Genomic DNA, 24,176 nt, shown 5'->3' with positions numbered 1-24,176 from the left:
GCAATATAGCAATACAGAAACACTGCAATACTGCAATATAGAATTACAGCAATATAGCAATACAGAATCGCAGCAATATAGCAATACAGAAACACTGCAATACTGCAATATAGAATTACAGCAATATAGCAATACAGAAACACTGCAATATAACAATACTGCAATACTGTAATATATAAATACAGCAATATAGCAATACAGAAACGCTGCAATATAGCAATACAGAAACACTGCAATACTGCAATATAGAATTACAGCAATATAGCAATACATAAATACCAGGTTTGATAAGTGGAATGTAAGTGCTACTGCTCCTATAGAACAGCTTTCAGCAGTTTCACTTTAGCTCATGTAACTGTATGAATATATGCTAACAGATAGGAATATTGCATGTTGCAGCAGATTCCTTTTCCTACCAGCTTAGTAAAATTTATACGAGTTTACCTCTGAGCTGTTTAACATAAGTATTTACCTAGCTCTAATAAAAGGAATGTAATGGCAGTCAGTACATCCTTGCTTGTCTTTCATATATAACACAAGAACAATATGATTCTACAAGTACATTTTCAGCTGCTGATCCAGGCACAGATGAGACAGCGTTTAAGCAGTTTTCTGATACAAGATATTTATCTGGTATGATTTATGCCTTTTAGTTCCTTGTGAGGACGACTCCAATAATTATGTTATTTGATTACAGGTTGTAATATGAACTGTTACGTTTGCTTATAAGCATTCAGAGGAAGAGTCTATTCCAGAGAGAAGAGGGAACCCTCCATTGAACAGACTGGTGATCAACATTGCTATGGCAAGTTTAGCCTCTCCAACTCGCTCCAATTAAAAATTAATTATTACTGTACAGTAGAATTAGGTATACAATAATACTAATAAATGAATATTGTTGAGTCATTTCTGCTGCAGCACTAGCAAGGAACATGTCAGCGTGACAGAGATGTGGCCACTTTTGCAGATTAAAGCTGATTAACCTAACTTCTCTGTGTCAACGCTTCAATAAACAATAGTATGTATCAATACAAAAACTATTGATTACAGTTTGACAGTTCATAAACATCTTTCTTATTGCTATGCTAATAATAAGTGTGTATCCTAAGTGAATGGAAAACCTTTCTCTGATACTTGACCTGAACTTGCATGAATAGAAAGCGTTATGAGATGATTGTAAATCAACACTAATGATACAAATATGCTTTAATGTGCTTCTGGAACCTTCTCTTTCCTGTTCTCTATAACAACTGACGAGTCGCATATGATTTTATTTACTGCTTGAGTTTCACTAAAGAGAAACTACTCTGCAAGCTGTGATCAGACAAAGAGAAACTACTCAGCAAGCTAGTGGTCAGACAAAGAGAAACCACTCAGCAAGCTAATGGTCAGACAAAGAGAAACTACTCAGCAAGCTAGTGGTCAGACAAAGAGAAACTACTCAGCAAGCTAATGATCAGACAAAGAGAAACTACTCAGCAAGCTAGTGATCAGACAAAGCCTGCTATTCAGTCACTGTTGCTGATTCTACTCAACTTATTTTAATGCCTAACTTGGTTTTGGTGAAAAAATTGTCAAAATTTATGTCAGTGTGACATATGTTAGCAAATGCTTGTTGTCTGCAGAACGCCCTTGATGACCTCATTGTAAATGGAAAGTTTTACGGCAGGCTAGTAATAATGAGTAATGAGACAAAAATGCAACAGTTGGTGACTGGAACCTTCCATTTACCAAATATTTGACTCTCAGCTTTGTAAAACTAATAAACAGTCATGTGTGATGTTATTCATAGCTTGCAAGTAGAAAGATTGCAGACCTTGGCAAAAGTGTGAGGGTATAGTTTTTTATAATAATTGTAGAAAGTAGAATATCTATTTTAGTGAGTTTCCTTACACTCAGAAAATCGAAAACAATGAATTAAGTCGCCTAGTCGCCATGTTAAGCTAACCACCAAGGATGATACTTGCATCTATTTTAACAAGACAGACTTATCTTGACAATCTCAATCTTCAATGCTTTCAGGAAGTTTTTTCCATGACCCCTTCACTAGCAGACTGTACCTGAACCCATCAGTGTCTATAATTTCATTAAAATTCATCAAATGACCCTTAAAATGTTCATTACAACTATCAGGTAGCAATATAAGGCATAGCTAACACCTGCGAGAAGAAATCAAATAAGGAAATCACTATTTAAACTTCAGCATGCACTGTAAGACATAAAGGCTAAGATTTACTCTATAAATATGCGCTGCTTAGAATATTCAAAATAGGCTGTAGCACAAAGGAGGCAAAATCTACAATTTTTGCTGAAAACTTGTTGGATTGCCACATTAGTTGCTGTTTGGTGTGGATGATGGTGCTGACGAGAGCACTGATATGGGCTTGAGCGCAACCACCGGTGCTAAAACATGTACATTGAGAATACTGGTATGAGTGTGGGCATGAATGCAGGCATAGGTGAGGGTGGGAATATTTGGTACAAGCATGAGTGTGAGAAAGGTTGTAGGAGCTGATACATTTATGTATGCAGAAATATGTTTGATGGAAGTGGCAAAAGATACAAGACGCAAAGATTCACATCTTTCGCATCTCATTGGACAATTCAGTTAGCAGAGAGCATTGTGGGAAATAATCAGAAGCTTCAAGCGCACTATTGAATAACTTGCAGTTAATGAAAAAGTAGAACCGTTAAAAATAGCCTTGAAAATATAACTTCATTGACCAATAAACAGCAAGCGCTTGTATTATTAAAAATAGAATGATGAAGGAAACATCGGCATACCTGCTGACACCTGTAGTCAGCGGAGACGCCTAAATCATCGGCTAAATACTCGACGCCTGCACCATGGTAATACCAATAATAACATGAAAATAGTGAACTCTGGGTGTCCTAACTGTCTCCTTTTATGAAACAAGCGGCTGTTTAGAGAAAAGCCTGAGCACATAAGAAACAACATGTTTCATTTTCTGTCCGTTTCACTCTATCAGAGCCAAAGAGTAAAATCTAGCGACATACGTATAACCAACATAACCTTTAGAAAGATTTACTTGCTTTATGAAAGCATCACCATTTTTGCTATGCAGGCCTATAGTGGCCATCCAGTAGCATCAGTGATAACTTTAACTAATCCAACAAATCAGAAACTGCAAGCCTTTAGAAAGAATGCTAACAAAATTATCGTGATTTCAATTAGCCTTTCTACTGAATCTATCTTTCTAGATTTCAATCAAAGCTTTTTACCGAAAATACCGTAATTAGGTTTGAAAATAATGTTTTTTGCCAGAATACCAAACTGACACCATAACTCTGATAAATGGAGATGTAATGATGCACTGAGTAACAGAGTCAGAGGCGCTGCAGAAAACTCAATGCACTACTTGGATTGTGTTTACTTGGAGGTAGTAAAATGCATCATTTTTAGGTTAAAAATATATGATGAATGGTTGACTTTAGCAATAGTTTATGTTGTTTGAATATGCTAATAAAATATATGACAGTTTAAAAATACTGAAAATTTTTGCTAGAATAACTAAAACGATTGACTTTCGTGCAGTCTTGTTAAAATAAAACTATGCTGTGTAGAGATGCGCCTACATAAAATAACTTAGTCCGTTATAAACACCACCCTGCGCATCTGCGCATATGGTCCGATATAATATATTATATATAGGCGTATATATTTTACGTCTATTATAGATTTAAAGATCTCGATGGTTTGTGTCTTTTATGAGGCAATTACAGGTTTCAAGCTCATTTCAGCTTACGTAATATGAACAAATTGTACACAACTTCTAGTAATCATATTAAAAGTATTATTGCTAGTTCCTTTAACAATGCTGTAGCTAATATCTGCCATCTTAACAGAGAAAGATATTTTAAATGCTTCATGTCAAACCATTTATTTGATTTTATTGACTAACTGCTCCCTTTTTTATGATTCTTGTATAAATTAATTTGGAAAAAGTCTGTTAGAACTGAAATTATTGTCAATAAAGTAATATGTATATACAGTACATGTATATAACAATGCTCTGTGCTTTCTCTCTAATAACATAAAGCCTCGATGGAATGAATAATTTGAAGTGAGTGTTTTAAGGTTTTATTTGCAGGCACATGCATATTCTATCAACACGCATGTATCATAGACTCATCATTCCACACATACTCTCTAGCGTATGTACATTCTATGGAACATCCATGAGCAACAGAGAATTTAAAACACCGGGTGTCATTGTGCAAGTATTTGAAGCCACATACCATATATATCATTAAATAGCCCTAACATACTAGAATAAATCAAGTAACAGCAAAATATACACGCTTTGGACTCTTCCAGTAACATGGACACTTCCAAGATCAGGAAATTTATGATAGAATGGAATTTGCTAACATTGATGTTTTCAAATCTAGTTTATAAAGGATGGATACATTGCCAGCAATGAGGTCTTCCTCTAATCTAGTTTATAAAGGAACAACAATTATGCATAAGAAACACTTGTAAGAGCGCCAGCCATGAATACCATTCTGCTAATCAATGTTGTTGCACTGTGTCTTATCCTGCTTATCTCTTTATCCTGCTGCCTAAGAAAAGTTATACACGCCTATAGATGTAAAGACGACATTGAACAAGCTCATGATGGTTTACAGGAGGACAAAGATAATACAATGAATTGCCGAACGCTAAGTGATTTATCTCTACCAATGCCGAATTCAGAAAATGTTGCTCCCCCTTCGTATAGCGCAGTTACAGGCATCTCTGATCGGACTCAAAACAAGGTAAGAGTTTGCGCTGTAAATTTGGAGTTGTTTGCACTTCTGCGACGTGACAAGTTATGGTCGCAGGCGTGTCTATGCACAGTTTAAATGTTATAGGCAAGAAATTTATAAAACATATCAGATGAATAGTTCATCAGACTTAAGATTTGCAAAATGAATAACATTAAAATATTTTTAAATATTTACTTACAATGTACCAGTTAAGCAAACTCGTGACAATGTACACCATAGTGAAAGCAAATGTATGTACTAACAATGTAAAACACCTGCACACAGGTTTGTGCAATAGCAGCACGTTGTAGAACTCAATGGTAAATTTTGAATACAAACTTACACCAGTTTATTGTTTGTTCTGCAGAGTTGTCTGGTCACTCTAGCACAAGGCGTGCCAACGTCCGTCGTTACCAGTTTATGACGAAACGATGACATTGTTATTAACCTCGGATTATAACAACCACGATTATAACCTTGGTATATTAACCTCGGATTATAACCCCTACTTGATACTTAGAATGGGTTTGTAGGTTGTGTTTTATCCTATGATCAGCGACACTCTAAAGTTGGAATCTACAGAATGACAGGGAAATTTCTAGCCACCCAATTACTTTTTCAAAATTTTTTGAACCAATTTAAAAATACAATTTTTAAATTATGTAATACTGTAGTCCTTTATATTAATGTACATTGCAATAATTTGATGATTCAATAAATATGCTATGATATAATGTTATGACAACATATTTTATATAATGTATTGTATTATGTAATATTATAGTTATGTAATATGTACAATGTATTAATAATCGACTGCGCAATATGTAAATACCTTTCATTAACTGTAAAAACGAATCTTGCATATTTTATGCCTCATTTACGAAAGCACTGATCTGGTAGGACAATAGTGAGTAGAAGATAAATTATTGGATGGACTCGAGTGTATAGCAAAACGTAATTGAGCAAAAACAAATAAATAGTTACAAAAAAGTAGGTTATTCTGGACGAAAACTATTGATAAACAAGACAGCCAGCCTTGAGATAAAAATAAATATCTAGCAGCAATATAAGATAGATTCCGTGAAAACAGCTAAATTATTACATCATCATTTGGGTGTTGAGCGTCTGCTCGCAGGAGAAAGTCCGCCTTTAGGTGATTGACCTACTTTAGGTGATGGACCCAGTTTGGGTGATTGACCAATTTTAGGAGAAGCGGTTTTGCTGCCAGCCGGAGTATTGCCTTTGCTTCCTTTTGGTGTAGATTTAGTGCTGACACCTTTGGATCCCACACCTTTCTTTTCTCCGCCATCAGCCTTACCGTCGCTGGCCGACGTGGAGACTCTGTTGCCATCTTGAATGATACTCCTAAATACGCTGTTTCTACTAGCTCGTCGACTTTCTGCCTCTGGACTACTACCTGAGGCTTGAGCTGGACCGCCTCTACCATGACCTTGGCGCTGCATGCTTAAAGATGGTGGCAATGGTGCTGCTTTCGGAGTCATTGCTTTGTAAGAGAGCTGAGAGCGAGGGGTCGGTAGCTTTGGCGCGGTTCGAGCAGTACGCTGTTTGGACTCACCAGCGGACTCGTGCAAAGCGTTGTGAAGTCGACTGAGATAAACTGAATCAGTATCATTCTGTGTGGCCTGCAGATCTTGCGCCTTGGCAGGGTGTATTAGCTGATGCTTCCTGACATAGCTCTCTGGGACACCTGCAAACAGTAGTCAGCAGGTGCTCATGTCTGTGTCACTAACTTATCAACATGTGTACGCCGAGTAATAACTGACTAGAGATTTAAGCAAATGTGCGGACTACTTTAGCTGATCCGTTATCATAGCAACAGCAAACGCACAACGGTCGCCATCTCAATAAGACACAGACAATTAAATTTTAGTTTAACTTGAATTTATGACAAAATCCTAAAATATGGACGATAAATCTACAGGGTGTTGTTAGTGATTCACATTACAAGTGCCTCCAAAAACAAGTTTTACGCCCCATTTATTCCCGTCTTTTGTTTGGACCAAATGCTAATCTAAAGCTAACACAAAATACACACTTACATTAGTTTAGCTAAGAAAGGAAACAAAGCGTAACTGTACTACCAGTTACGCTTGAAGTTACCCTCTCCTTGAAGTTTGTAAAGCGTACTCTAAATCAGCACATGAACTATGACCAACATGTAGTCTTTTGTAATAGTAGTTACATGCGCATCAAAATGTCAAACTATGCTATTTTAGTAATCTCTTGCATAGCCTAATGCACTTCAAATTAAACAAATTGTAAAAGACATACCTTTGTCCAACAGGAGGCAGGTTAAAGCAGCCTGCCATTTGATCGGATCTTCTTTGGTCTTTAGCGGCAGATGTGCCACAAGGACAGTGTGGTTCTATAACAAATTTGTACATAAACGATTAGATTTTGAGGAGACAACTCCAATGAAAACACCAATTATTCACGCGAGCAATACTGCTTAGCATCTTCAAAAAATAGAGGAACTTAATGGAAAAGACTTTTGACTGAGTCGTTAGAGGAACTAAGAGTGTTCCATGGCAGACCGCTAATTAGCGTTGCCATGGGAAAAACTTATAGACTTGAAAATATTTCTTGAGATGTAGCTAAGACACGAAGCTACATCTCAGGATTTCCAAACCATCATAAACTTGAATTTTCATAAATATTTTGAAAGATGCAAAGAAATTTGTACATTAAACATCTGAATAAGAACGTATACGAAATATGTAAAAACTGAATACGCCTGCAGGTGCCCAAAGCATGCAGCATACCGTTACGATTTTCGGGAGATTAGCTTTCTGGCAAGTGCAATCCTGTCATCATTTGTTCTAACTATATCAAGCAGAGGTTGAGAAGAACTCAGGAAACCTTTATACAAAGTTGCGTATATAAATATGATACCGCTCTCGGAAAGATTATATCACATGCAATTCTAATTTTCAATATGGTCCCGACTAGTTCGTTTTTCACACTTTTGCTATTCTGCAATTTGTAAAAATGATGGTTATACAAAATGCTAGATACATATACAAGCGTTTATGTTTACTCGGAACAGACCCAATAAATTTTAGATTAAGCCAGTTCTGAGAGGAGACGATGGCGATGAAAGGAACAAAAAGGACACAGCTAGCGGTAGCCTAAGCACTTGTTCACTATTTTAAAGGAGCTGTGACAGACATGAAGTCTATGGGTGCAACAATTATACTTAATTAAAGGTTATTTCCTCGTAAAACATTATAATATACTGTTTCACGGATCTTTATGTTATAAGGATCTGGCAGGCTTGAACGCGAGCCGTAACTAGGTCAAGTACAAACATGAGGCCTTGCTATAAATATATAGCAGACAACCTACTTGCCTGACTTGAAAACTTCATGCTATGGGTGAACTATCATTACTATATCATTTTACATTGTCGGAAGCTTTTCAAGAATTTATTTTATGATTGCATTTTCGTCACGACAATAGATCCTATCACTGATATAGTTAAAAGTGCATTTATTATCAGTTGACTTAATTCTTTGGATTCCCATCGCTAATAAATTTCAGTATAGTATGTGCTGCTGCTGCGCTTGTGTGCTGCAACATGAGTTATATTATATCGCTACTGGAATGCTCCAAAGTCGGCAAGCTTTAGTATAAACTAAAGATATGTTTTGTTTGTATCAAACTTATGTACCAAAGATTTAATAACATGGTATTCTTGCTAAAAAATGAACTATCACGCTTTCTCTTGTCCAGGTTTTGAAAAAATATGTTTACGGTACCCTACTATCAGTCACAAAACCAAATCTCATTGCATATTTAATGCTTTTGTTTTTGTCAAATTTTTCAAATACGGATTGTTAACAAATTTATGCCTATTGCTTGCTGCCCTCTATTAATAATAAAAATATTATATCACTATTAGTTACAATACTTCGAAGTCAGCAAAGTTTAATATTAGTTATGCTTTTGTGCTGTTTTGATCAACCTTATTTACATACTAAAAACAGCGTATTCATAATGCCTTACTGTAAACTGGGCTGAAGATATTAAAATACTAAAACGGCGCACTTTCTCAAACTTTTGCTATAATAATATTACTAGATGGAATATTGGAGTCAGAAATTATAAAACTTAGTCATTTCAACAGCTCATCAAACTGGTTATGTGCGCGTGACTTCACGCCTATTCTGCGGATGCATGGGTGTGAAGTCAAGCTCACTACCTTTAAGCCACGCAGCTAGCTTATCACAACTTGCAATAATTGTACTTATAATTGTTAAGCATCATGATCTCTCATGCAATCATGATCTTCAAGTCTGCTAGAATTATTCAAGTTTGCTAAGTATTCCATAGTATCACAAGTAAGCTGTGTGGCGATTGGATAGCACGGCAGACTGCCAAAGGTTGATTGTGAGTTCAATGCCATTGCAAAGCAGTTTTTTCACTCCCATAATTTTATCACTATAACTGGACATACGAATGACAGACAAACAAATACAAGTATTTTAGATGAATAAAATCAAACATTTTTGAAAACTTCATTCATTTTTGTTTTTCTTCATCGTTTTTTTGATGGTTACCAATGCGAATAAAAAGTTACAAACATACTTGAAATGTTAACATTTGCTAGAAAATACAATCATTTTTGCCTAGGTGTTAAAGGCTGATTTGCTTTGTAAAAGACAACGAAATTGCAATTGTTTCGTGGTACAATTGCCATGATTCCCTACTTTATCAGCTCACTACAACTTTCTAGCAGCAACCGATGCTGGTCTCCTTCAGAAAACATAAAAGTATTCAATGCCAAATGAGGTTCCTACCCTTGTCGTAAATATGGGACAGCTGTAGTAATTGTAGTTGTCCTTCTCAGAAGGATCATCTTTTTTGGTTTCATCACTTGTCTCCCCTGTACCTTCGCTGAGAGAAGACTGTCGCATCATTTCCTGTTGAGTAACTGCTCTTACACATATGTTAGGCATCGCATTAACGTAGTTCTGAGAGTCAACCAGAGCCCCAGTTTCAGCGTCCCAATCAGCAGATTGAATATGAAGACCCTCAACTATCAAGTCTCCTTCATTTTGTTGGTCTAACGAGAGGGGCTCGCATACGAGATCAACCTGAAAGTAAAGACCATGGTGAGACACACGTCAGACACTCTGGTATGAGTATGTATTTACAACTTTCTACAAACTGTCTACTAACTACAGTCATACCTTAACATACGAGCTTAATGCGCTCCTGAAATGAGCTTGTACGTCAATTTTCTCAAATCTCAAATCAATTTTTCCTATATAAAATAGCTGAATATAAATTAATCCATTCACACCCTCTTAAAAACCACCTAAGAATAGGTTATTACAACGGGAAAATGCGTTTTTAATTGTTCCTTTGTTAATTGTCTTTTACTTTTCTTTTTTGGTTTGGCTCTTTTTGCCTTGCTTTCACGTTCACTTTTGGCTGGACTTTTTGCCTTTTTTTCACCATCACTTTTAGCTGGACTTTTTCAATGATTTTCAAGCCGCCCCTACAAAAATGACTGAGCGTTGCTGTCCTCATAAGCAGCCTCTGTATACCCGGCCACCTAGCGGCGGCATATAGAACTATCTCATGAGCTCGTATCTCAAATTTGTCTCGTACCTGAAGACAAAAACTTGCGCGCGATTTATTTTGTGTCTCAATAGGGTTGGCCGATTAAAATCAAATGATTTAAATCATCTTAAAAAAATCATGTTTGATGATTTTTTTCAATTTATGCCATGTCAAAAAATGGGACTTATAGAGGGTCTACTGTGAATATGAACTGCACGACTTGGTCAAAATTAAAATAAAAACAACTTTTAATAAGTTAAAGTGATGCAAAGTTGTTTTCTTATGTTGCTAATGTTTTCATGTGGCACACTTCAACAAAATAAAATAATATTATGTTAGTGGGTATGGAAAAAAAGCTGGTAATTGATGTTTTCAAAAAATCTGATTTAAATAAAATGAAAAAAGATTTTTCTGATTTAAAAAAAATCATGATTTTTTCCAACCCTGTGTCTTAAAGTTCTCGTATGTTCGGGCCCTCATATGTTGAGGTACTACTGTATTAGCGAGAGCCTATTTTAGTGCAGCTGTACCTCAACCCTAGAAACAGTCTGCCAGAACACTAATTGCGTTGTGTTCTTGCACTAAGGCATTGCTTTGTCATGCCCTTGCCAACTCTCTTGCAAGAGTTGGCAAGGACGACAATACAAGGGCAAGATGATGGTGATACAGAGCCATCGGCCAAGCGGATAATCAACAAATCATTGGTTATTTTATTTCCTAGTAAATTCTCTCCATTGCTCGGATGACCATATATGGATAGGAAAGTTTTATGACAGGATTTTGTAACAAACTAAAACCACAAATATGTGGCAAACGGCTGCGGCAAAGTCCAGTGGCTGGAATTTTCCCATAAAAACTTTGATATCTTGGGTGTATAATCTATGAAACCCTCATGTGATGTTATTCATGATTTGTCTTACTGAACTACCGATCAAATCTTATCAATAAACTAGCAGTACTACAAAACATAAAGTTCAATAAACATTGATAACGCTTTTTCCTTTTAACACTTTGTCAAAATCTCTTCTCTATTAATAAAAGTATTGCGCAACAGGGTACAAAAGGTCCGTTTGTTGTATTTCACAGGTTCGTTGTATCTCGAAGGCCTCGTTACCCACCAGTATTTGTAGCGTGTAACGCTCTTTTTCAACAAACCCTTAATTGAGACATTCATTGTCTCCTATTTTTTCTCATCATCAACACAACATACATGTTTGATAGAATATACCAAATACATCTCAGCTACATTATTCACCAAGTCTTTTCACGCAAATTTTAAAAAATTTAGCAGCACATTTAGCCTTGGGACTAGATTGTACTGAGTATTCATCAACCCTTTCAGTGGTATTTACTAAACTTGTCAGCTTTGCTAGATTTACCAGCCATCTTTGCACAGAGAAAGCTTTCAACACGCCAACCGTTATCTAGTTGATTATTGGGAAGAACTCAATACAGGGCTAATAAATTGTGGTGCAAACGTAATTGATGCACGCGAGTACCTATCCTAAAAAGCTCTTCAAGTTGAACAAGGAAGCCATCATTGGCAAAAAGCACAATCGATTAACAGAATAAATATAGTTAGCGGTGACTGTATCTTATATGATGTACCACACAGAGTAGGGCTCTCTTAACCTGTCAAAATTGTAAATGGCTAAAGTAACTCCATATATCATATTTCTACTCCGCATGTATATCAGTAACTATTTGAATAGCTATCAGGATTTCAGTGTTCAATATTAGCCTCTGTCGCCATAAAAATTTCAATTGCCAAAGAATTATAAAGTTGGAGTTGTCTGCAGTAAAAAATATATGGTATACTGTGTACTAAACTTTGTACACGCTGTTCAAATGTTTAGCTTCGTATGCATGCATTTTTTGTTGACTATTTTTATTAAAGCAAACCCTTTAAATACGCTTTCTCCATACAAAACAAACTCTGAGGAAGTGTTGTATGTCACACAAACTTGAGTACTAATTGCATCCAAAAGAGTCATAATGCTTATTTCAAGATTTTGAGTATTAGAAGAAACAGCTCCAAAAAGCTACTTTCTAAATGAAGACAGACGTGACCTAGTGGTCTACCTGTGAGCAACAGACCAGGGTTCGATCCCCAATAGACACTAGTGATGGTGAAAGAGAGACTGCATATCGTATGAAACTGTTCTCCGCAACTGGGCATGTCTCCGATTAAGGTTCCCTCGCTACTGCCCTCAAGCATGCCTTGAGAGCCATTGTGCAAACGCACCGCCTCTGCTTGCAGGAAGCAGAGCGAATACATGCATATTCAATTTTGGAGGAATGCCCACACAGCGTACGAGAGATTTACATATGAAGGCTGGTTGTTCAAGTTGTTTATTGCGCCTCAGTCAATGAGAAACCTTTTCGGAGAGGTCAAAGGTCAAACTATTTCCGGCTCGTCAAAGTTTAGATGGTTTCTTGCTTAACGCTACATTGCAGTTCATTCCTATGTACTACTTTTTAAGAAACCTTTTGACCCTAAGCAGCTGGAGATTGTTTTTCAAATGAATTATTTTAAACATAATGAAAACTGACAAGAGGGCTCATAATTATTGCAGAGAACAAACACCTGGTTTATCTAATGCTAGTAAGCGGGATACCTCTATTGAACTTCATAGATCTCAAGCATTTTGTCGCCAACCTAATAAGAGAAGACAACTCCTAAAGAAATACAATATATGTCTAATTCAAACCTCGTCTAGCAAGACGTTGTTGAGGATAGCTTTTTCATGACGCAGCGCTGTGAGTAGTCCGAGAGGGTTAAACAGACCACCCAACCAAACAGACTTTAGTCGTCCGTGGAACATGTAGTTGTCATCTATAATCAGCTTTCCCTGCTGTAGTTTAGGTTTCGGTACCATACCAGTTTTATTCCATGCCCTCATCTGAGCGTGACGTTTGTTCAAATCTACAGCATTATCAATATTTTTAATAATATAATATTATAATATTAAAATAATATTATAATATAATTATTATAATATAATAATTTTAATAATATTTTCAAGTGAAGAACTACAAAACAGTGTTTTGTGTAAAACAATCACCAGTGTTACATGCTACGAATTTTTGAGCTTAGAAGTTGTGGTTTTGATCGTAAGAATGAGGAGGACGTATTTACTTGATACGCATGAGTGGTCGCACAAATCCCAATTGTTTGTAGCTGACGAGTTTACATGCTACAAAGAAATTGTCGCAAAACTCCGCGTTTTCTATATTAGCCTGTTGCGCTTTTACCTACAGCGGGGCGCATATTTTATGTCGCGGATGACATTATTAAAATGCGTTTAATTCAAATGTCAATGTCAGAATTGGGTGAGAAACTTTTCTTTTAAATTTGGAGTTAATATTTTTTATTTTAGATATAATATTTTTAAAACATGTGCGTTGAAAACAGAGCTGCGTAGGGATGCGGTAAGAATGTCACCAATGAAGACAATGAAAATCCAACCTCTGATTGCAAAGATTTATGCAATTATACGAATATTGATGTTTACATCATACGCAGTACTTCGTTGTTGATACAATGTTTTCAAAAATATCTCCCTTGAATCGGAGGTTTGAATCGTTTCAAAGAATTAACTATGCAACGCTTGAAACCATTTACATGCTACGAAGATGAAAAATACGACAGAAATTCGTAGCATGTAACACTAGTGTATGTTGCCTGAAATCATGTCTTTGAACTTATGGAAAAATGTCAAATATTTTCAAAATGGCACCAATTAATATTCTTAACAATTGAGTTCAACTTTCTTTAGCAGTGAACGTTTAGACATGACTTCTCAAAGTGCTAATAATTAGTGTTATTTCTTACCTTCAAGCCAAGAGAACAGAGTGTGTGTGTTTGGCTGGAGTGTCGGATGGTTCCATGAAAGTGGCACCTGCTCGAAAGCCAAAGCTTTGGCTGCTTGTAAGTGCATCATGGGTAAACCATCAGGCCCAGATATTAGCGCATCTGTGATCTCAAACAACATCTGTCGAATGTGACAGAGCAGCGCATTCATGTAGAAGCACTCCTACAAAAACACAAATGTAATACTACATGTACATAGGCCACAAGCACCTGCATCAGACTCATCAAATTCATTGTGAAATGGCGAGTACCACAATTACTGTCAGCAGTAATCACAAAAGTTAAACGCTGTTCAACTTTTGCAAGCGAATTGCAGACAAGATTTTCCAAACGTGCACTGAGCATGTGAAGGTCAGCGTAACGTTGTCACTACAGTATTGCAGCCGATATAAAAATCTTTAAAGGTTTGCTTGCAACGAAATTTACATTACAGTTATTTGGTATCAAAAGATTCACCACGTCTTAATCTGCTGTGTTGTAGGTGCAAAATATGTGGAAATGTGATTACAAGCTCTTAAAAGCTAAAAAAAACGAACGAATAATCGCAGCCATTATGAAAGCGTCTCAAGATTTAAGCTACAATCTTTAAGAATTTAGAGTTTGTAGCTGCTTGGCTATGCAATCACTAGCCATGCAGCTTTATGTGACTACCAAACCTCACGCCACAATGCTTTCCTATCCAAGATAGTCATCGAGGTCTCGCAGCCATTATGAAAACTATGTTTTAAGAATTTCTCATAAAGACATCTTCAGTGCTGGGAGTGGATGACTAATAAAGGTCATCAAAAGGTGACCGTGTCTCCAACAGCCGGTTATCTGAGTTGGATGAGCTTATCAAGATGAGAGACATTCTTTGAGACGAATACAAGCTAAAAAACTTACAACTCGTAACAAGTTGTAAGATTGTTAGCTTTATAACTTTGTATTCTTTCAGAGAACTTGCTGACAATCCGAGCTTCGTGCACCCTTCTAAGGCTATGTTTTTGGACTATACACTATGCGGTATGAATTAACTGTAACTTTGTTGTACCAAGGCTTAACTAACCAACATGAGGTTTTCATAATCGTCATCCATTTGTCAAACCAATTTTACAAAGCAGCCTCTTGATTGGTTAACCATTGTTATGGCATTGTAACGCCATTATACGACAGAAGTTTTAAAGGTTGATCATCTTAACAAACATTTTAGGCCTAAACCTGAAATTATTTATAGTTTATAAAAACCAAATAAGGTAAAATAGCAAATCCTTAATAATATATTCTTGATAAAAAGCCATCTTGTTAAATAGAGGCAAGAAGCACCGGGGGGAAGTCAAAATTTGCATATAATCACAACAGAGAGAGTTTAGAGTTTACGAATCTGTTAAAAATGTGACAATTCAACATTTTGCACTTGAAATTTTGTAAACAATGCTATCACTTTTTTCAGTAAGTTTGGCAAACTGCCAGCACAAGGAAAGACAATAGGCCTTTTCTTTTGTATTTCTATCTAGTTATGTATTTGTTTTTCGAATGTCTACTTCAACAGCCATTATTGATCACTGAAGATATTATAGACAACATTCTACAGAATGTTTACTTTCAAATTAGGGGGGCTTGTGTGGGGGAGGCATATGTGTAAATCACTCAACTGTGTCAAAGTCACTGTACTATGTGTACTATAGCTATGTGCGCTATAACTATGTGTGCAATAGCTACTGCATGTTAGTGTGAGTTATGTTTTTGCATGCTATAACTATATGTGGGTTAGTCTATGCATGCTACTACATCTGGTATAGTTATAGGAATGATAACTATAACCATATATGCTATAGTTATGTCCCACAATACACTTTGAGTACTATATGTCTCTTCCACAAAAGCTGCAACTTTCAATTTCAACCAAAAGTTGCAAAAAGCATTCATCCAGTATGGCATAGTATCTTGTGTATTTCATAACACTCTTAAATTGAATTAGAAGCAGTAAACAAGTTTAACTGATACGAAAATCTAAATCACTTTTCTAAATGGTTTTTCAATTTTCACCAAGGTCCATATTATTATCTCATACGCTTTACAAATACTGTAAACTAAGAAAGATGTATCAGTATAAAACGGCCCCCCCCCTCCACCCTACCCCGCCCCCTCCACCCTACCACCCCCCTCCACCCTATCACGCCCCTCTACCCTACCACGCCCCCTCCTCCCTACCACGCCCCCTCCTCTCTACCACGCCCCCTCCACCCTACCACCCCCTTCCACCCTACCACCCCCCTTCCACCCTACCACGCCCCCTCCACCCTACCACGCCCCCTCCACACTACCACCCCCTCCACCCTACCACGCCCCCTCCACCCTACCCCGCCCCCTCCTCCCTACCACCCCCCTCCACCCTATCACGCCCCTCTACCCTACCACGCCCCCTCCTCCCTACCACGCCCCCTCCTCCCTACCACGCCCCCTCCACCCTACCACGCCCCCTCCACCCTACCATCCCCCTTCCACCCTACCACCCCCCTTCCACCCTACCACGCCCCCTCCACCCTACCACGCCCCCTCCACACTACCACGCCCCTCCACCCTACCACGCTCCCCCCCCACCCTACCACGCCCCCTCCACCCTACCACGCCCCTCCACCCTACCACCCCCTCCACCCTACCACGCCCCCTCCACCCTACCCTGCCCCCTCCTCCCTACCACCCCCCTCCACCCTACCAAGACATGGGCGTGAGGAGACATTAGAAAGTCGTGAAAATAGTTGAAAAGGAAGTGCTACTCCTTGCATCTCGGCTATGTACATACATTTGAGTTCTACCAGCTGCTAGCTATCCAATTTGACACATTTCTATGTTTATTGCCATCTTTATCAAGTCTTAAGTCTGCTGTGTGGGTGCCAGTTGAGATAAGGATAAAAAGTTTTTGACAGCCACAACTATGTGATTACATGACGCCAACATTGATATCTATCCTGATAAGCGTGGTAACATGAGTGTTGAGAAAGGTTCTGACCCATTACATGTACTTCCTGGTTGGAAAACAAAAGAATGCGGACAAATCTAAATAGAACGGTTGAATACGATGCGCCTGCAAGTCGATGTAGCAAATGATGGATATACATGGTCATAGATATACATAGACATAGATATACATAGTCATAGATGTACATAGTCATAGATACACATAGACATACATGTAGATATACATAGTCATAGATGTACATAGTCATAGATACACATAGACATACATGTAGATATACATAGTCATAGATATACATAGAAATACAATGAATTATACTCTGGGTACAGCCTAGATTCTCATCTTTTATTGGCAGCCAAACACGTACAAGCAGTATTCAATGAAACAGGATTTATAAAGTGAAACAAATTCTTCCCTCCTGCACCAAAGGGCGACTGAAAGGGTTTCAACAAATAAACTGATCTCATAGTAGTGTGAGAACTAAAAGCTACTCAAAGGTCTGTGAAGAAGGGATGATGTTGCCCCCCCAAACTGACAGCCGGACCAGTATTCACGAGCTATTGCACATTAGTCAAACAACGAACAGGAAACTTTTTGAAAATATGCACTCATGATTTATGGTCACATGGTCGCATCATTCCTTTTAAATATATCCGTGTGCTCATGCTGGAGTCTACCTCAACAACTTAGCGTGAACGATATTCTGTTTCAAGAAGCAAGAAATTCAACTGTTTTGACGAATCCATTCGCTTATTCTTCTACTTTTTATTGCATTTCTAATGATAATTTTGGCATAGTCAGAGGGACTCTGATTAGTCGATGCCTGACAGGTGATGGTGAGAAATATTGCTGATACATAGCGAGCTTTACAACACTTTATTATAGCCGACGAATCTTTTTGTTTCCATCTTAGTCGGACGCAATGTTCCCAAAGTGATTCATTATCAATGCTTCACGACACTTATTCCATTTCAAGAATCTCACTGTTTTGACGATAAAATACACTTACTTGAATTTATCACGCATGCAGGACTTTAAGGCTAGGTATAAAATTTGGATTTTTCTCTTAATCTGGCACATGATAGACATTTAGAGAATGCACGCAGCCACATACAATTAGTGCGTAACTTCCTATAGGCTTTCATATTCACATATGCATATGCAAATATTGCAGAGACTGTATCTATTAGATATCTCAAGTAGACTTTAACAAGTACTACTGTACCTATTAATATGAAAAGAGCGAAATAAATTTCTAAGTGAAATAGCGATAATAGAACAACAACAGTATGTGCCCAATAGACATCTACATAGAATAGAATAATGACCTTGCAATACGATATGTCTATGCAATGTAGAAATAGCACATCCATGGTAGTATGCGCTGAACAGACATCAGTGTAGAGAAACATTGCATACATATAAAAACGCGTGCTTAAAGGCTAGTTCACACTACATATATCGTGGTATGTCGGTGTTAATCACACAATACTTTGGTGATCGTCTGTAATAACAATGTTCACACTATCACAAACCCATTCGAGTTTACATCAGTGAATAGTTCGTGGTATAGCATTCTCATTAGACAATGCGGTTACAGAAATGATAAAATACCAATCCCGCAGTAACTGTCATCCAAAAAATATAAATCAAGCAATTCGCGACAGCCAATCACCATCGCCGAAATTGTACGGATTGCAAAGGCTGTCGGGGATGCTCAGCAAACTATTGGGAAAGTTTGACAGCTGCCAACTTTCCTGATGTATCCGCATTGTAGTGTGAAACGAAGTGGTATAAATAGCCATAGCTGCTTGTAATTCCCCTGTGCTCCATGATATCATATCTCTTTGGCTTTGGATTCTTTGCTTATACTCATGTTTAGCATCAGGTACCCACAGTATCTGATACTAAACCTAAAGATGTCTCTGGCTACTTACATTTCACCTGCTGTTGTCAAACCTAAACGAAAATAACGAACTTTTCTTGTTGATTTGCAGAAGACACGTGGAAAAATGCTGAGGTTGAAGGTACATTTGGGCCTCGAAGTACTGCACTGGGTTCTGTGGAGTATTATTTCAACCTTCCTGAATCCGGTTATAATAATATATATTATATATATATATTATATTATACAATGCCGTCATGGAAACGATGAAATGCTAGTCTCGCAGCAACTATCATGAAAGAAATATAAATCAAGCAATCCGCGACAGCCAATCACCATCGCCGAAATTGTACGCATTGCACAGGCTGTCGGGGATGCTCGGCAAACTATTGGGAAAGTTTGACAGCTGCAAACTTTCCCGACGTATCGGCATTGCCTCGACAATGCTATCAGTTACGGTGCACATGGTCGACGAGTAATCACCAAGAGGACAACTCCAACATATAACGATATAGTGTGAACCAGCTGTAATAGATGTCTATGTGAAGTAGAAACAGCATACCTGCAGAAGCACGTGACCAATAGATTCTGGCATGAGGCCCTTGGCTGTGCTTACATCACTATAAGCGCTCGGAGGGTGATAGGGGAAGTTGTAGTGCGAAGAGGCGGATACCGGTACAAGGTTGCCGAGCTCTATCAGCGCGGGTAGCCTCTCAAGACAGTTCAGACAGATCATGTTGAGCTGTGAAATGTTAATATCCGTGTCTGCAGCCAGAGAGTGTAGCTTAGGCAATTCGAGTGAGTCGGAGTTCTGAGCTTCGTACAGACGGTCTAGCTGTTCCACAAATCGAACTGACCTGTCATGAGACAACAGAACTTAGTCTACGACACGAGAGGAAATTATTCTAATACTATAATACATTAATACGATAATAAATTACTATAATAATACATTAATACTATAATACATTAACACTATAATACAATACTATAATACATTAATACTGTAATACATTAATACTATAATACATTATTATATAATACATTAATACAATAATACATTAATACTATAATAAATTAATAGTATTATAATACATTAATACCATAACACATTAATACTATAATAAATTATTATATAGAATGATAGTGTCGTAGACAGCTAATCAACTCAAACTGGGGCTTGTATTTGCATACCGATTAACTTTTACAATGTGACTTGCATTTTACTGCAAGGCTCTACAATAAATGTTTCACTTTACTCTGTAATCTTTCTTTGAACATATTAAAACCTTGGCTCTTGCGAAATATACAGTTTGTATTTTTTGTCCAGCCGACAAAGATGTAACGCCCTATTCACGGTTCCCTTCTTTTATATTCTCAACCTATTTAATATAAGTCTGCCTCCTGTATGAGGCGTTACTAATAGGTGATAACAACTTATACAAATATGTTTTGTTTTGTAGATTTCTTCTGATCAAATATAACAATAAATTGACAAATATATCATCTATCATGACTATTCTTTATTTCAATAAAATATGGTTTTGATTCCAGGTATTCACTTTGTACGTAATTGTAGAGAAATGCACTGGGGGAGTCACGAGAATGAAGACAGTATGATAGCCGCGTATTCTAATCGACTATACTGTTGGTATAGTATATTACACAATAACATAACATACAGCTAAATGAGTGCAACTTTGCATTCTATCATGAATAGTAATTTGTAAATCAAAACACCTGCCAACACTTGCCAACCTGTCAGTTGGCACTAAGTGCATATAAACACTGAGTTTCATGAAGCAATGGTATAAAAATGAGTCAGTGCGTTGCAGAATGACTCATCTACGACTATATTAATATATAACATATTAATATATAATGTATTAATATATAATATATTAAAATGCCATATATCACATGCTTAATCTTAGTTTGTTCCTTTAGAAAATATTCTTGGACTGGTACAGCATCAATCACTGATATACCCTGACATTACTCTTGACCAAATCTTTGACCTCTTCGGGTCGGCTGATTGCCTTGGTAGCCAGTAAAGAACTTTGCTAACGCCGTCCATCGTAACACGACGAACTTCGAATTCTTTTTGTAAATGCTCAGCCTTATAAGAGGTCTAATCAAACAAAGAGTCAGCCAGAATAACAATATATCTTAATAAAGTAGAGGCAACTTAACAGCAAATATATGTCTTATATATAACACTTTATAAATATTACATATGGTAAAAATACAGATGTAGTGTAATATAAGGTAAACATACAGATGTCATGTAATATAAGGTAAAGCAAACCTATAGTTGTCATGCTGCTTCTGCGCTCCGGGGTGAAGGCCGATAGCAGTAATGGTGGACAGCGCTGCCTCAGCTTGCTTCTCTCTAAACCATTCACTGTAGCCCTTTGGTGCTGTAATATGATATCATTTATATCAATTGAGAATTAAGTCACAGTCAAGTAACTAACTTTTAAAAAGAGTAGGATTTTGGCAGTCTTTTTTATATATAAAAACCTAACTTTAAAATATGTTTCTTTGAATAGATTTGAGATGTTATTAGACACAGACAATAATTCCTATTTTATTTTAATGAGTATTCTGAGAAAATTCCGGAAGAATTTGTACCTAGCTTGGTTTGATATTACCATATATTACCATGATGACATTTGGTGGAAATACTAACTTCCTTGTTTGGTTAAAATCCCCGTGAAAATGAATCAACTGTGTCAATGACGGAATCCTTCACATGATAGATGCATTCAAAGTGATTTCACGCATGAAATGTGACATTGTTATGCTTTGAAGAGGTCAGATATGCGTCATGTCCAAAGGTAAAATGCTTGGCTGCATACATAAAGAATTTTACAGCAACAGCAAGTGATTATAAAAACTACATTTTAATTTAGTTCAGTTTGCATAAATTCAACAATGGCTATAGCAGTTGTTGTTACAAGGAAAAAGTGTAAACTATCTGATTACAGCTATTAGGCGACTCAGCTGTTTCAGGTGATCAGTTACACTACATCTGGAAAAATTTAGCACCAAAGAGTCATACAGCTTGATGCGAATATGCAAATACAGTTGCAATAAAACTTCGAAAAATTATCATATTGCTATTTACAATGCCGCCATGGTAAAATAAGCAGCGACTATATAATGATGAAAGACCAGCCTCCGGCTGACTCTATGAAACAAGAGAACTTAAAGTACTTTTTATCTTCAATGTCTGAAATTATTAAAACCATCACAAGCAAACGTATGGTAGAAACTAAATGTAATAATAAAATATAATATAAGATAATTTAGACTATATCTAGTGTAAGTTAGAGTAAGTTATGCTACGTATTTCTATCATTCACTTTGCCAGTGAGCTTAAGCACTGTTGAACCTACGCTGCCATATATACGCTGCCATATATATGCTGCCATATATACGCTGCCATATATACGCTGCCATATATACGCTGCCATATATACGCTGCCATATATACGCTGCCATATATACGCTGCCATATATACGCTGCCATATATACGCTGCCATATATACGCTGCCATATATACGCTGCCATATATACGCTGCCATATATACGCTGCCATATATACGCTGCCATATATGTTTATCTAAGATAAAGTACATGTAATAATAAAAGCCTCTTTTTGCTAAGTATCACTTTATTAATATAATTTTCACATACCACTTAGGTTTTCACATTTACTCTTTTGAATAATTTAATATAATATGTTTATTCTAATGATTTTTGTATATGCAGTTACTGGAAGTATTTTTTTCCTTTGTCTCTGAAATGAATTAAATAAAATACAATGTATGCTTATAAGTATCTATGATGTAGCATGCAAGTTCCAACATTCAAAGCAAATATTATGACAGATTAACTTATTGTGTCAGGTTTTGACTGCAACTTCATGTGTCAAGATTTGACTGCAACTTCATATGTCAAGGTTTGACTGTAACTTCATGCGTCAAGGTTTGACTGTAATGTTCTATGCCTCGGGTTGACTGTAACTTCATCTGTCAAGTTTTGACTGCAACTTTATGTGTCAAGTTTTGACTGCAACTTCATGTGTCAAGTTTTGACTGCAACTTCATATGTCAAGGTTTGACTGTAACTTCATATGTCAAGATTTGACTGTAACTTCATCTGTCAACTTTTGACTACAACTTCATATGCTGAGATTTGACAGTAGCTTCATGTGTTGAGGTTCGACTGCAACTTTACATGTCAAGATTTGACTGTAACTTCATGTGTCAAGATTTGACTGTAACTTCATATGTCAAGGTTTGACTGTAACTTCATATGTCAACTTTTGACTACAACTTCATATGCTGAGATTTGACAGTAGCTTCATGTGTTGAGGTTCGACTGTAACTTTACATGTCAAGGTTTGACTGTAACTTCATATGTCAAGGTTTGACTGTAACTTCATATGTCAACTTTTGACTACAACTTCATATGCTGAGATTTGACAGTAGCTTCATGTGTTGAGGTTCGACTGCAACTTTACATGTCAAGATTTGACTGTACTGCCAAGTTTGCAGAAATTAATAAATAAAAACAAGCCTTGAGTTTGGTGTCGAAACGGTTTGCCTCACTTTTCAGCAGTTCCTCATCTGCTAACGTGGTAGTAATTAAATCCAAACTATTCATCTTAACTACTACTATAGATCATTCAACCCCGATCTACATCCGATCTACATCCGATCTACATCCGATCTACATCCGATCTACATCCGATCTACATCCGATCTACATCCGATCTACATATCCCTAATAATTCTGCTTTTCCTGACATCATGTACAATAAGTTTTGAGATTGGTACATATTTTTATCAGGGCTAAAGCCGGAACTATTTCCAAGTGGTTACACCCCTGCGTTTTACTAATACCCGTTTATGTATACAAACAGATAAGAGTGAGACGCAGAGACGGAGATGAGCGGCCATGTCGTAAACAATATATTATCTATTCCTCTTTTTCCTGGAGATTTGACAGCTCTCTCTCCTTGTAATTTAACCATTCATCAGTTCATGATGAGTTGGTTAATTTCAATCCGTGTTCCTCACTGACAGAA

The 24,176-nt window shown here is 37.0% G+C and overlaps 1 protein-coding gene across 1 annotated transcript in view; it reads right to left on the bottom strand.

Annotated features, from left to right (window-relative positions):
• Positions 1-5,539: 5,539 nt before the first annotated feature.
• Positions 5,540-24,176, bottom strand: part of LOC137399100 (uncharacterized) — a 62,874-nt gene continuing 44,237 nt past the window's right edge. The window contains exons 11-17 of the mRNA XM_068085183.1: positions 21,386-21,497; positions 19,640-19,934; positions 14,198-14,399; positions 13,074-13,288; positions 9,594-9,890; positions 7,066-7,159; positions 5,540-6,481 (exon numbers count right to left, since the gene is read on the bottom strand). Coding sequence (XP_067941284.1) covers positions 5,880-6,481; positions 7,066-7,159; positions 9,594-9,890; positions 13,074-13,288; positions 14,198-14,399; positions 19,640-19,934; positions 21,386-21,497 — 1,817 coding nt within the window. The 3' untranslated portion in view covers positions 5,540-5,879. The remainder of the gene's footprint in view (positions 6,482-7,065; positions 7,160-9,593; positions 9,891-13,073; positions 13,289-14,197; positions 14,400-19,639; positions 19,935-21,385; positions 21,498-24,176) is intronic.

This window comes from Watersipora subatra, chromosome 1, assembly GCF_963576615.1.
Source record: "Watersipora subatra chromosome 1, tzWatSuba1.1, whole genome shotgun sequence".
Classification (NCBI taxonomy): domain Eukaryota; kingdom Metazoa; phylum Bryozoa; class Gymnolaemata; order Cheilostomatida; family Watersiporidae; genus Watersipora; species Watersipora subatra.
Note: the sequence above shows the minus strand (reverse complement) of the source record. Positions and strands in the feature narration are given on the sequence as shown.